A 14278-nucleotide genomic window follows, 5' to 3' on the forward strand; every position below is an offset into this window, starting at 1 on the left:
TCTAAAATCAACTGGGATGTCTGGAGTGGGACAAAACTGTGGAGAAAAGTATGCATGATTTCTAAATAAGGGCTAGAACTGAGAGAAAATGTTCCCATCTCTACATGTGACAAGAAGAAGGAATGGAAGGGAAATGTGTGCAATCTAGTCAGAAACTACAGCTGTCTTGCCAAACTGAATGGAAGGGCTGGGCTTCAAGGCAAAGCAGAGTCTAGTTTCACAAATTTTTGTTTAAGTAGCTGAGAAACTTTAACAAACACACAAAGCAGCTAATTAGATGTGTGTCTGTACCTGGTATGAATTAAATGATACTTTCAGTTTTGACCACGTTGAGGCTAAAATGATGGTAATACAGTGAGCTGGACTGGATGTCTAAATCCGAGACACAGAAAATTAAGTGTACTCCTGGACAGGACAGGAAGAACTGATAATGAAAAGGGTCTTGGGAAAATGAAGAGAAACAGGGAAATATAGAGTAGGTGGAAGCTAAAATTGAGGAAGCATGAAATGAAACCATGAAGGAGAAATACCATCATCAGTCAGTCAAATAAGGGTAAGAAGTATGAAGAGTGGTCTATAGATACATATCAATCTAGAAACAGATAAAAACATACAGTTGATATAAGGATATGGATATGACTATAAATCCGAGATAACTTACAACAGGTTCAGTTTATAACTGTTATTATCCTGGTAAAATTATTAACAATTCTCTGCTGTCTCTCAGAAATGTGAAACTTCGGGTGACAAAGTTCCAGCGGATAAAGAACGAGACATACAAGTACAGATAACTAATTTTATATGTATCTGTGCATGTGTGTGTGCAAAAATTTCTCTGTGTAGGTAGTAGGTATTCCATATACAGCAATTTTAAAATGTTACATGCATTATTTCCAGGAATTTACTCTAAAGTGAACACTGAATCATCCCCTTCTAAAATTACACTTGCTGCAAACGTGCCCTATGACATAACGCCCTTCTGACTGCTCCTTTCACCTCTGTGTTTCTCAGGCTGTAGATCACGGGGTTTAACATTGGAGTAATAACTCCATATAGCAAGGAGATGAGTCTGTCTCTTGCTGGGGAGTGCTGGCTGGAGGGGCGTACGTAGGTAAATATTGTCGTGCCCCCAAACAGACAGACCACCAGAAGGTGAGACGCGCAGGTGGAAAAGGCTTTACACTTCCCTGCCACTGACTGCATCTTGAGGATGGTAGATACGATGTAGAAGTAAGAGATGAAGGTGAGCAGGAAGGCACTGCTCCCCAAGATACCGGCTTCCACCAAAATAAGCATTTCTGCCACGTAGGTGGATGAGCAGGAGAGGGCCACCACTGGTGGGATGTCACAATAGTACTGGTTCACTCGGTTGGAACTGCAGAAAGAAAGGCGGAATGTGGACACTGTATGAATAAGGGAATTGAGAAACCCTGCTGCCCAGGTCCCAGCCGTCAGCTGGACACAGCGAACCTTGGTAATGATGAGGGTGTAACGAAGAGGGAAACAGATGGCCACATACCGATCATAAGCCACGACAGAGAGAAGGAAGACTTCCGTCCCCACCAGGGCTACAAGAAAATAAAGCTGCAAAGCACACCCAACAAAGGAAATGCTGTTCTTCTCAGTCAAGAGGTTCTCCAGCATCTTGGGGACAGTAGTTGATGGGCAGAATATGTCCAAGAGGGATAGATTTGCCAAAAAGTAATACATGGGTGTGCGCAGTTTTTTCTCAGTCCCAATGGCCAAGAGAATGGCCCCATTTCCCACCAAGGTAAACTGATAGATGATCGCAAAGACCACAAAGAGAGGGTAGCGCACCTCAGGGAGGTCTGAGAGCCCTATTAGGATAAACTGAGTCACTGTGGTTTGATTGTAGACATCCATCTCCTCTGTACACGAGGGTCTATCTGAAGGGAATGTAACCACAGACACAGGTTAAAAAGCTGAAGAAGCTAGTGATGAGAAATTCTTGTGTAATGCTTCGTGTGTGCTTGATGAGGAATTCTGTTAAAATTATACTTTAATTAGAGATTTTGATCATTACAACCACTCTTAAAGACATCTCCTGTGTTTATCATCCTCAAAAGATTCATTCTTAGTTCCTTATCAAGAGGAAGTGCTCTGAGAAACTGTAACAGAAAAGAATTAGATCTGTTCCTTTGGCTTTAACCCTGTGCCCTGTTTTCTAGGCTGTCTTGCCAGCTCTGCACCTTTTGCAAAAGAATGTTGCCTTCAGCCTAAAATATACAGGAGAGCCTATTCTCAAGGCTCTGACCTTTAAGGATATTAACACTTTTGCACCTATATAAAGATGACAAGTTGCAGAATAGAAAATAACTTTTGCCTTGTTAGAGGTTTTTCCAGGGGAACCATGACCTGACCCACAGCTGCAAGAACAAAGGATTCCTACACCAAGAAGTTTGCACCAACCAGCCACACCCCCCTCCCCTTTTTAGTATAAAAGGAGCCTGTATTAAGACTTGGGGAAGATGGTTCTCAAAGACATTAGTCTGCCACCTTCCCAGTCTTCCGGCTTTCCAAATAAAGTCGCATCCCTTACCCCAACACCTTGTCTTCCGATTTACTGGCCTGTCATGCAGTGAGCAGAATAAGATTGAGCTCGGTAACAAAACCAAGGAAACATTTCAAAATCTGCCTTCAATAAAACTTGTGATCCCTTCAAGAATGCTTGAGATTTCACAATTCAGTGACAGCGGATGGTGTGTTTCTCATAACTGCTTGGGCAGTTACCTTATTGGGCCTTGTATTCCCTCAGTGTGTACAGTTTTTTGCACTATCTCAATTCAAACTATCTTGAAGATAGAATCTGTACATTATCCCTTAATAGACATACTGGATACCAACACATTGTATGAAAATATTTCACTAAATGATTTTTGAATAAAGCAATGAATGTTACTTTATCTGCTCTGACAAAGTGCTTTTATTTACTAGTAGAAATAAATATGGAAATGCTTTCATAAGTTCAAAATCATAATTATTTAAATATCAATAAATATGTATTTTCCAGAAAAAGATAAAGTAATAAAAATTAAATTAGCCTATAAAATATAAGTTAAACTTGGTTTGGGTCTAAATGTGACCCAAACAAGAAACAAATACATTAATATTCATTTTCTTTATCTTTTCAAATGATACATTTCGCCATGTCTAAGGATATTTCAAGAAATATAGGACTTAAAAAATTATATATGCTTGAACATATTGGTGATACTAACTCTTATTTAATTTTATAATTGCATTTGTGTGTATCTTACTAGTCCACATAATCATAGTGTTTATGATAGTTACAAAAATGACTCTAATTCAAGATCTACAAATCAATACCTCTATGCATTTTTTTGGTCACTTTGAAAAGTAACTTTTTTTTTAATATCACATGTGTCATAGCAGAAGATGATTAGAAAATAAAACGCTAAAGCCACTTTCAGTGGTCCCCCTTCCACATTTATTTCGCCTACTGGAAATTGTTAATGATTTCTTTACTGAGACAAAAAATATTAGTATAAATAATATAATTTATGCACAATGATTTATTTATACACATGAAATGAGATTACTTTCTGCCACTTTTTTTCCCATGCAATATTGAAATAAGAATCTCTGAGACACGTTGGGAGATATTTTTACTCTTTCTACAAGCAGTGCCAAATCTGTGCCAGATGCTTGGGAGAAAACAAAACCTTTATCAACAATACTCAAATGGTGAGATTTAGGAAAGAAAATTACTGTGATAAACACAAAGTGTCTGGATATCATTAGTCACTCAATACAAGATGTTTAATGAGTGAATTAAAAAGATCAAAACAAAAACTTCTACTGTCTCAGCTCTCAAAATCTCAAATTTCCAAGATTATATAAAGCTGTCCAGTTTCAGTTCATCTACATCTTATAAATTAATATTTTGAAAATAATGTAGATTTCTGAAATTTTTAAATGAACTTTCCTTATACAAAAAATTAGTAACTTGAGACAGTAAATATTAAGTTTTATATTAAATACTCATTTTCCTTTATACCCACGCTTACTAATTTGACTCATTGATTTTTTTAGCAAGGATTATGAAAAATAAGTCAAAAACATCCTGACAAACACATAAGGTAGTTCTACACCAGTTTACATAATTAACATGCATTTTTTTAAAACATAATAGACTTTCTCTAAATTGTGTAATTTATCATTTACATTTATTAAATCAAATTCATGGTCTTGGCATACAAAATGCAGAGTTTATATATTTAGGGTGGGAACTTTTTCTTGTATTAACAAAAGCCTCCTTTTAAATCAAATATAATTGAAGCTTAGGTATTTGCCATATAATTAGAAAACTGGGTGCTTTTTCAAATAATGTGTTGTTAAGGAAGAAGGTCTATAACGTTTCTTATTAACCCAAGAGACTGGCAGCACATATTTTAGGGAATCAAAGAAATTCTTACGAAGTACAATCTCTCACCTCTTTTGTGAAATTAATTGGTGTAAATATAAACATATGTGTATATGAGGAATCCTGATTGAAATCAGTTTTTTGTCATAAAAGGCCAAACACATAATGAGAATTGGAACTAGGGATGTGTGGCTTAAGATGAGCCTTCTCTAGGAATCACCCAGAAAACATCTTTCTTATTATTCATATATGACTTACTCTCTTGCATATGGTGAAACTCAAGTGTATTATACATGAGGCTTTTTCTTTTAGCATACAGTCACTTCAAATTTCCACTATACAGAGAAAACAAATTAGTTTAATTAAGTAAGAAAAATTACTGAGAAATGTTAGATCTTAAGATAATACAATAATTATAATTTAGCACAGCAATATCAAAGAAATATTACATTTAAAATTTCTCTTAAAATCAGAGAAAGTTTTTTGTTAAACAATGTTGCTAAAGAAGTTCTATAGTCTTGATTTTTAACTCATGAAGTAATAGCCAATAAAATAAATCAAAAAATCCCTCATTAAGTTTACTATCTACACCAGCTTTGTGACATCTTTGTTGACTGTTGGTTTCATGTAGGTTTCCCCAATTTTCTAGACAACGTACATTCAAAACTATGGGTCAGAAACATTGATTTGGATACAGCAGCATTTCCATACAGAGGTTTTGGGTGCACACTTGTGTGGGTATGCACAACTTTTAGGACTGAAACGAAACAGTTTAAAGCATTTATACAGACACCCATTCTATCATATTTGAAATTTCTCACCTCATCTTACCCATAAAGCATTCATTTTTAACTCATTTGTTAAATGCGTACATCTTCTCACCCTATTAACATCTTTACAAACATCTGATTGTTTACCTTAGCTTAAAAAGTCTAGAATTTAATGTACAACTTTCTAGCATTTTCAGTTTCAGATACCAGCATTCACTAAGAAGAAAGTAAAACGATCCAGCCCCCCCAAAAGTCTCAGTAAATAAAAGCAAACTACTCACTACTCAAAATACACACCTAAAGAAGGTACTATTTATTCTGTAGTTTATATTATGCCCACTTTTCCCCAGGGGGGAGACCATAATAAGGACTAGAGAGAGAATAAAGCGCTCTTCTTCAAAATCCAAACAACTACCATCCGAACAATGGACACCTACGAGTAATAATAGGCACTTATCGTATAGTTAGCCAATTTAATGTAAGTTGAAAAAAATTGCTAAAATAAGTAAAATGAAAATTTTGCTCTTTGTAATTGCCTAGAGTACCATTAAACAAAATATTCTCCAGTAATTGAATTGCCAGGCCAAGAGGAAGAAAACTGATGTTACAGCATTTTTCCATAATCAGAGTAATAATTCTAGCACGGTGTGATTACACCATGCACTTGCTAAGATTTGCATTTTTCAAGACAGATAAACTGTGTGCAGTAAACACATTTTTTTATATGGTTAGGACTACCCACATGAAAAGTTGTTTGTTACAACCATTTGGACTCAGATTTAGTGGAATTTCAAACTTATTTCAACCTGTAACTGCTAACCCAATTTTCCAGAAGAATGTTTTTGATTAAAAATAATTTAGATCTACAAATTTCGAAAATATATGTGTATATAGAACGATATATATGTTTAGTAAATCCAGGTGAAGGGAATATAGATGTTCACTATGCCATTTCGATTCTTCTGTAACGTACATTTTCCAAATAAAATGTTGGAGAAAAATCAAGCAGAAAAAGAAAAATGACACAGGGAAAATTCAGTGCAGTTCACTCTGATGCCCACACACCTACTCAACCATTCTATTATTGTGAAAAGAGCAATTATTATTTAACTCTATATTGTGCGGGGTTTTTTGGTTTGTTTATTTGCTTGTTTTGGAAATAGTCTATTCCTACTTCCCCAGAAAAATTGGCTATCTGGGCTGCTTCTCTGCTTTTTTCATTTTTTAAATATGTTACTGAAATTTTGGAAGATCTGTAATATCTTTTTAGATCTTTACATGGTTCCTGTTGTAGTTTATGAAATAGGTTTTACCTTCAGTTGCTTTATATGTTACCCTGACATTTTAGGGCTTCAGACAATAGGGATGAATACCCTATTACCTGTACTTTTCTTCTCAAATCCTCTTTTTCTCTCCTTTCCTGGAAGTTGGCTGATCATATATTTGGAAATCATGATACCTTTGAATCAAAGAATACCTCTCAAAAGTAGTGCTTAAGAAAAATTAAGTTTTTATCCTTTTTCCACGCTAGTCCACTGCATATCCCTCCAATCATTCTATCAGGGGTCCTGACACTTGGAGAGGAAGAAGGAAATGTAAAGTGATTTGAGCTTGGAAAACCTTTCCTGAAAGCAGTTCTACAAAATTCCAGTTACTCTGTATTTGAAAGGGTTCAGTTATCTGACTACCCTGGAGATGCCAGGGAGTCCTGGATACAGTGTTTTTATCTGAGGCAGCGCTTTGAAAAGCAATCAGAAATTTCAAGGACTGAATATATTCTAAGTTATTATTTAGTTTAATTATAGATATATATATATCTTTCCAAAGTAATTTTATATACATATCTCTAAACTGTGTATGTTCATACCGAGGTGAAGTATTTGACAACTATCAGGTTTACATAACATTCCGACCTCCAGAAAATTACATCTGTTACTCTGGTAAATTATGACTTGTTCACAAATATTTTTTCTCCTTATTAAGATAGGAGTAGGGGTGGAAAGATAGAACTCCCCATCTATATGTCATCAACAAACATGTCTTCCGAACTAATGGTTCTCATTTTCAGCCTTCCTTTTAGCTAGATGGAACAATCTGATGAAATTCAGGTTAATGAGTATTATCAAATTTGATGTTTGTATGATCCATGTCATAGTTATAAAATAATAGGTAATTTACCTCTAAACTCCTATTCGTAACACCCTTATATTTCTATATTATACCACTATAGTTTAAAATTTTAATGTTCATAAATAGTTCTTTAACTTTCATTATTAATTCATTTCATATTAATATTCACACATGGACATGCTCTTCTGTATTTCTCTCCCCAAGCAGGATGCATTACAGCTATAATTTCTGTTCATTATCATTATTTCCTTTATCATCATTATTAAAATTCCTATTAAAATAAAAATCCGTAAAAAGAGCCTATAAACAGAATGTAGATCTTTTCCTCAATATTTGAAAGTACGCATTTTAATTAACATTACAGTAAAATTGACTCGTTTTTTTGCTATACTATTCTATGAATCTTATCACTTGTGTAGATTCCTGTAATTAACCACTACAATCAGAATACGTAACAGTTCCCCCGACCCCAAGCCCTCTGATACCCCTTTGTAGTTACACTCTGACTCCATCCTTAACTCCTGGCAGCTGACTGTCTACTCATCACTGCGGTTTTGCTATTTGGAGTATATCACATACATAAAATCGACGGTATGTAACCTTTTGAGACTGCTTCTTTCACTCAGCACAATTCTTTTGGAACAAGTAGATTACACATACCTGCAGTTCATTTTTATTGTTCAGTAGTATTTCGTTCTATGATGTATCACAGGTGGTTTGTGCAACCCTCACTTAAGGACATTTGGATTGTGTCCTGATTCTGGTGATTATGGAGAGAGTAGCTGTAAGTTTTCACATACAGCTTTTCCTGTAAATGGAAGTTTTAACTTCTCTCAAATACCTAGGAGTGTGATATCTTGTGATATCATATGATTAATATATCTTTACCTGTATAATAAACTGAGTTTTTCAGAGTGATCATACGATATTACACATTACCATCCAATGCGTGAGACTTCCAATTGTCATATGCCCTTATCATCCTTTGGCATTATTGCTATATTGTATTTTGATAATGGTTTCTCATGTTACCTCAAATTTGCATTTTCATAGTGGCTATTTATTTTGATATGTTCATGTACTTATTTGTCATTTGTTTATCCTCTTAATGAAGTGTCTATTTTTAATTGCTTATTTTCTACCTCTTTAAGTATTGAGCAATTTTTATGTATTCTCAGTGCATGTCCATTGTCAGAGTGTCCTTTGCAAATACTTCCTTCCAATGTGTCTTTTACCTCCATTATGTTATCATTGGTTTTCACAGAGATTTATTTACAATCTGTTTGCTCTTATTAAAATTATGTTTAGAGTGGTTTTGGGCTCACAGCAAAACAGAGGGGAACATACAAAGGCTTCCTGTATACTTCCTACCTCCAATATCAACATGCATAGCCTTCTCCGTCACCAACGTTCCTAATGACAGCGGTACAGGGGCTGCAACGTTCTGTTTTACCAACAACGAATGAGCTCCTTGCAAGCACTTGGTGTTATCAGCGTTTTGGCTTTGGTCATTCCACTAGGTGTGTAGTGGGATCTCAATGTGGTTTGTTTTTTCTTTTTGTATATATGTATATTTTTTATTGAAGTCTAGTCAGTTTGTAATAGAAAAGAACAAATTGGATTCTGTATTAGATCTGTTCCTTTAGCTTTAACCACTGTGCCCTGTCTTCTAGGCTTAGTCTTGCTAGCGCCGCACTCACATAAAGATAGCAAGTTGCAGAATAGAGAATAACGTTTGTTTTGTTGCAGGGTTACAGGGGCACCATGACCTGGCCCATGTGGACAGCTGCAGGAACAAAGAATTCCTACCAAGAAGTTTGCAACAACCAATCACACCCTCTCCCCTTTTTTAATTAAAAAAGAGCCTTAATTCTGACTTGGGTAAGATGTTTCTCCAAGATATTAGCTCGCCATCCTGCCAGCTTTCTGAATAAAGTCACTATTCCTTGTCCCCTCGTCTCCCGATTTATTGGCCTGTCGTGCTGCGAGCAGAATGAGTTTGGACTCAGCAACACTTTTACATTTGGGAAACCACGTGAATGTGTTATTTGTTTATAATTCAGTAAATAAATTTTTATTGAAATTCTCCCTCGCCGGAACCCAATCAATACTGTTAAATCAATTACAGCATCACAATAGTCTCTCCATCATCTGTTCTCACCTCCAACACATATCCTGTCACCACCGCTGTCCCCACTCTGCCATTACCCTGGGAAGAAGTAGGATGCTTTTTAAAAATGACATTCTTTATGTTTTAAAGCCAAACTTTCTAATTATCAATTTACAGTCATAAATCCTTGTAAATGCAAAGTGCTCTCAAACATATGGTCTAATTAGGTCACTACAACACACCTGTGACAGTTTTTATGTTTTTAGCCCCATTTTATAGAAAATTGAAGCTGTAAGAAACTAAGGGCTTGCCCAAGGTCACTCCTCTGGAAATGACAGGGCTAATCTCCATTGTCTGAAGAACAGTTGACAGTCCTTCTGATGCCACTTGGAGGCTGACAGCTTCCCCACCATCCTTCCCGACTCCAAAAAGGGAAAAAAGGAAAGATGGCAGGAAGCCTTTGACAGATTTTATTTCCATCCCCTGACATTCCAGGACAGACTGATGTAAGCATGGGTCAGTCTGGGTTTTGGTCCTGGGGGGACAGTCCTGGCAGAGGGAAGAAAACAGCCAACTGGAAGGGAGGAAAATGTTCCTGGCTGGTGTGGAGAGATCCCTGCCAGCAAACAGGATGGATGCTCCAACTTGCCAAAGACATGCCCCAAGGTCCCATTAACACCATGGTGCTGAACCAGAGAGACGCTGAACACTTAGGTAACACTGCCGACTTCCTGGCAACTTTCAAAAGCAAGACTGTTTCTACTGACAGAGGTGTGGGTGGGAGGTTTGAGGATGGAACTGAGAATGGGAGGGAGGGTTTGGCAGCTGAAGATGGAGTTGCAGGGCGCCCTGGGTGTGCATCTCAAAAAGTTTTCCTATGTAAGATTTTCCTCCGGTTCCATTTCTTAACCTCCTGATCAACTCTAGAGTCCCAGATTCACATGATGCTAGCCATGAAAAGAATGAGATGCGCCCTTCACAACTGTTGCCTGGAGCCATGGTGGAAGCCGACTGGGGGTTCAGAACAGTAGCAGCAATAGTGGAAAGGACAGCTTGTAACCAGGATTTCTCATCATCTAAGTATGGTACATAATACAAGAAAGCCGTGTAAAATGCAACATCCAAGGCCATTCATAATGGTCTCCAACATGTGTTCTGATTACCAGAAGTCTGTCACCACACCTCCTAGCAGAATAAGGTGACATGGACAGCTCCTCTGATTCCTCCTGACCCACCACCCAGGAAGAACACAGACTGCTTCTGATGCAACATGATGTATTTAACCCAGGCAGGAGAGAAAATCAGATGCTCAACCATCACACAGAAAAGGCTGAGAATTTTTAGCTTTTTTTTCCCTGAAGAAAGGAATAAGTAACTGTCAATAACTCTTCATCCAACTCTGACATCTTTAATTCACAATTCACAACTACTTTCATGACTCCAGAGGTTGTAAAAAGCATCATAAAATGTAACAGCTAAAATTTACCAGAAAGCCAACTTAGTTTTAGTCTCACCCTAAATTCTCAGATGAACTCACAGATTTCACTTAGCTCTGATGTGGTACCTTCCCAAGAGGGCAGGAGATAAAGATGGAAGGAGCCAAGTGCAGGTCCGTCAGCTTCAACACCTAAATTTGGCTCCACGGCAGCTCAGCCAAATGGAAGAATTCATTTCCTTCCTCCCAAAGCTTCTGATTCTTAGAGCAACGCAGCACGCCCACCCTCAGTTATCTAAGAGACCCAGGTGATGAAAGGGAAAAGGAATTCTCCCCAAGATCAACATCGGACCACCAGAAATAGGACCACCTTCGCACTGAAACAATTCTCCATGGCCACATTGTTCTATTTTCTTCTAATCATGGAAGATCTAATTACAGGGAAATGCTAATAGCTTCATTATGTGGCCACAGGGCTAATCAATTACGTAGCTAAAGAGTTTGAGGACTGAGCTATGAGCTATTTTTGGAACAACACCTGATCCCTTTATATAAATCTATTGTTACCAAGTGTAAGTAAAACTCTCACCAACTGGAGAATCAAAGGACAAGACTAAAAAGATTTCATGTTGAATATGCTCGCGTCTGACTCAGGCTCACTCTTGGTAGGTCCAGTTCAGTGTGGAGTGGGTGCTGGTACAGACTAAAAGGGTGAAAAAAATGCAGGTGCTTCGAACCATGTTGGGAGCAAAACATAGGACAGGCACTCAGAAAATTCTGGCAACCCATGGAGGAGGGGTCAGAAGAGTCTAGATCTCTGTTGGTGGGGTAGGCCTACAGAAGGAACCCTTGGTGATGTCAGGCAAGTAAGGATCAACAATTCTTATTTGGATGCACCCGCCCATGATGAGAAGTTTCTGTGCAAAGAATATGAAGAGAGTCACCAGGTGTCAGGGAGGTTCGGAAGAACAAGGCCACTATGCTAAGCCACCCACAGGGCAAGAGATGGGCACTTCCCCAGAGGCCATCACAGATGGGTGGAAAGAAGCCACCTGACATGGGCAAGTTGGTTCACGAGCCTATAAAAGAAGTCCTTGTCCCAGGAGACACCCACATCCCCACATCAGGACTCTCTCCAGCGGTCTGTCACGTCATCCTAAAACCATCTCAGATGGAGACTGGGAGCCGTGGGGCCCCCGCCTCATCTGACCTGGTCCCCTCATCATCCCAGCTCAGTTGTGGCAATGCCACCCCTTTGGCAAAGTGACGGTCTTCAAAACATCCCCACAACTCTGGCGTCTACCCCAGATTGGAAGATCCCTTTTACATTTTCATGCGCAAAATTATCCTGACCCTTATGTTCCACAATTACCTTGGTCATCCTATAACTCTATGTCTTAGCAATTATACATAAGAATCATAGAGGTGTTCAATTTAACAATTATTTCATTTCCTTGAGGACTTTTTCCTTCCTCTTAGAAAATTCCTTAGAGCCCTAGACCATTAATAATAATAATAATAATAATAATAATAATAATAATAATAATAATAATAATAATAATAATTAATAATAATAATAGTAATGATAATAATAATGGTAGTAGTCACCGTGCCTCGCAGGTACCGAGTGCTTACTCTGTCCTGGCACTATGCTAAAGGCTTTACACATTTACGTTTCCTACATCATTAAATCACATTGCATCAGCCCTGCAGCATAGGTGCTACTATTGTTTCCATTTTACAGAAGAGGACACTGAGGCACAGTGTGCCAACCTTCATCCCATCTTGTTCCCTCACTTTGTGAGGAGCCCCATGCCAAAGAGTAAAGCCTCAGGAACCCAAAATTTATAAGCAGCGTTTGTTTACTGCTGGGAGCGAGGGGGCTGAGGAGAGGATGAGACTGATCTGGGCTTTCGGGAGCGGTCTCTAGACTTCCTAAGTCACAAAATTCATACAAGAGGTAGCTACTCTATTATTTTGCTGTGGCGCAGGGAACAGCCAGTTTTTACCTTACTGTCTTCTTGGATCTCCCAGTCACTGGAGAAAGTCGCCAGTTGCTGCCCTCGGGAAAGCTGGAAAACTGGAAAAGGCTGGAGAGCATCCTTCTGTTCCCCTGAGTGTCGGGAAAGACAGCATCTTGGAAGATGACTCCATGAGGCTAGAGGTTATCCTTTTCATCCATCCTAATGGAAACGCGGGGGAAGCAGAGCTGTAGACTGGACAGCCATGGGGAGGACCATCTTGAATGAAGTCAGAGAAGACTTGTGACTCTTCTCCGCAGAGGAGCTACTATTTCTAATCGTTTCTCGGCCTCATGCTGCATGAGTCCATCCTTAAGGTTTTCAAAACCCCCTCTAAGGACAGCCCAGGAGAGCACCTACCCCTGGCCCTGTGGCCAGCAGACGGCTCAGTCTGGCTTGAACACCCTTCCCCAGAAACCATCTTCTGTCCACCAAGCACGGGAATCATCCTTGTTTCCCCAAGTCTTAGCCAGAGGTACTCAGGCTCTTTGCACAGACTTCAGGAGAAGCAGGAAGGAATAAAGAGTATAAGGGAAGGGGCCCACGGCATTATTTGAACATTGCAGGGACAGGAGTCCGCGGAAGTTCCTGATCTGGCTCCGGATAAAGGTGCCCTCGATTTGTCACTCAAGTGGGCCGAGGGGGTGGTGTGAGTGGATGGTGGTGGGCTCAACTGAGGAAAAAAGAATAGGAGTAATCCTGGACCACGGTGTGGTTGTGAGAGTGACATGAAAAGTAGCCCAGGCTGGTGAGGTTGGGCCTGGAGCCCACGGGCACCTGGAGCATGGTGCCCCCACGCCTGGTCTCAGAGCATCTCCATCTCTGCCGAGTAGAAGATCCCCGACACCCTGGCCTCATACTGCCAGCGCAGGCAGTTGCACAGGCCGGGCACCTCGTGGTACAGCGCCAGCACCTTGGGGTACCTGATCATCCCGGCCAGCTCGGCGCGGCAGCCCCTCGCTCAGGGGTCTCGACTCGGAGGGCGGCTGGCAGCCTCGGGTGGTCCAGGCCAGCCGGGTAGGCAGCGCGCGGAGAGCAGCAGCGGGCGAAACTGCTCCCGCTGCGGGAGCGGGAGCGGGAGCAGGAGTGGGGAGGGGGGTGCGTTGTGCCCGGGGCGCAATAGGCAGGGGCGCATGGCGGGAAGCCCGGGAGCAGGGGCGCCCGCGGCGGGGAGCCCTGAGCGCCCGGCCCACGGCGCCGCCCTGTGGGCCCCGGAAGCGCAGCTCTGGGCTCTGGGCTCTGGGCTCTGGCTCCGCGCGCCCCTCTCTCCGACGCCGGGCTCACCCAGCCAGCCCGCGCCCCGGACACTTAAAATGGGGCGCGGGGCGCATCGGCTGCTGCCTCCTCCTGCCCCCCACGGGGGGCGTGCGCAGAGGCGGCAGGGGCAAAAGTGGGGCGCCGGCCAGG

The 14278-nt window shown here is 40.3% G+C and overlaps 1 protein-coding gene across 1 annotated transcript; it reads right to left on the reverse strand.

The window, feature by feature from the left end:
• Positions 1 to 939: 939 nt before the first annotated feature.
• On the reverse strand, positions 940 to 1940 carry LOC102509144 (olfactory receptor 5V1). The gene has a single exon (XM_006178019.2). The coding sequence runs from the start codon at positions 1882 to 1884 to the stop codon at positions 940 to 942; it is 945 nt and encodes a 314-aa protein (XP_006178081.2). The 5' UTR covers positions 1885 to 1940.
• Positions 1941 to 14278: the final 12338 nt, after the last annotated feature.

The sequence above is a fragment of the Camelus ferus genome, chromosome 3 (genome assembly GCF_009834535.1).
Source record: "Camelus ferus isolate YT-003-E chromosome 3, BCGSAC_Cfer_1.0, whole genome shotgun sequence".
NCBI classification, from domain to species: Eukaryota; Metazoa; Chordata; class Mammalia; order Artiodactyla; family Camelidae; genus Camelus; species Camelus ferus.

What these genes read in the sequence shown, in the direction of transcription:
- LOC102509144 (XM_006178019.2), bottom strand. Translation starts at nt 1,884, where the DNA reads ATGGATGTCTACAATCAAACCACAGTGACTCAGTTTATCCTAATAGGG.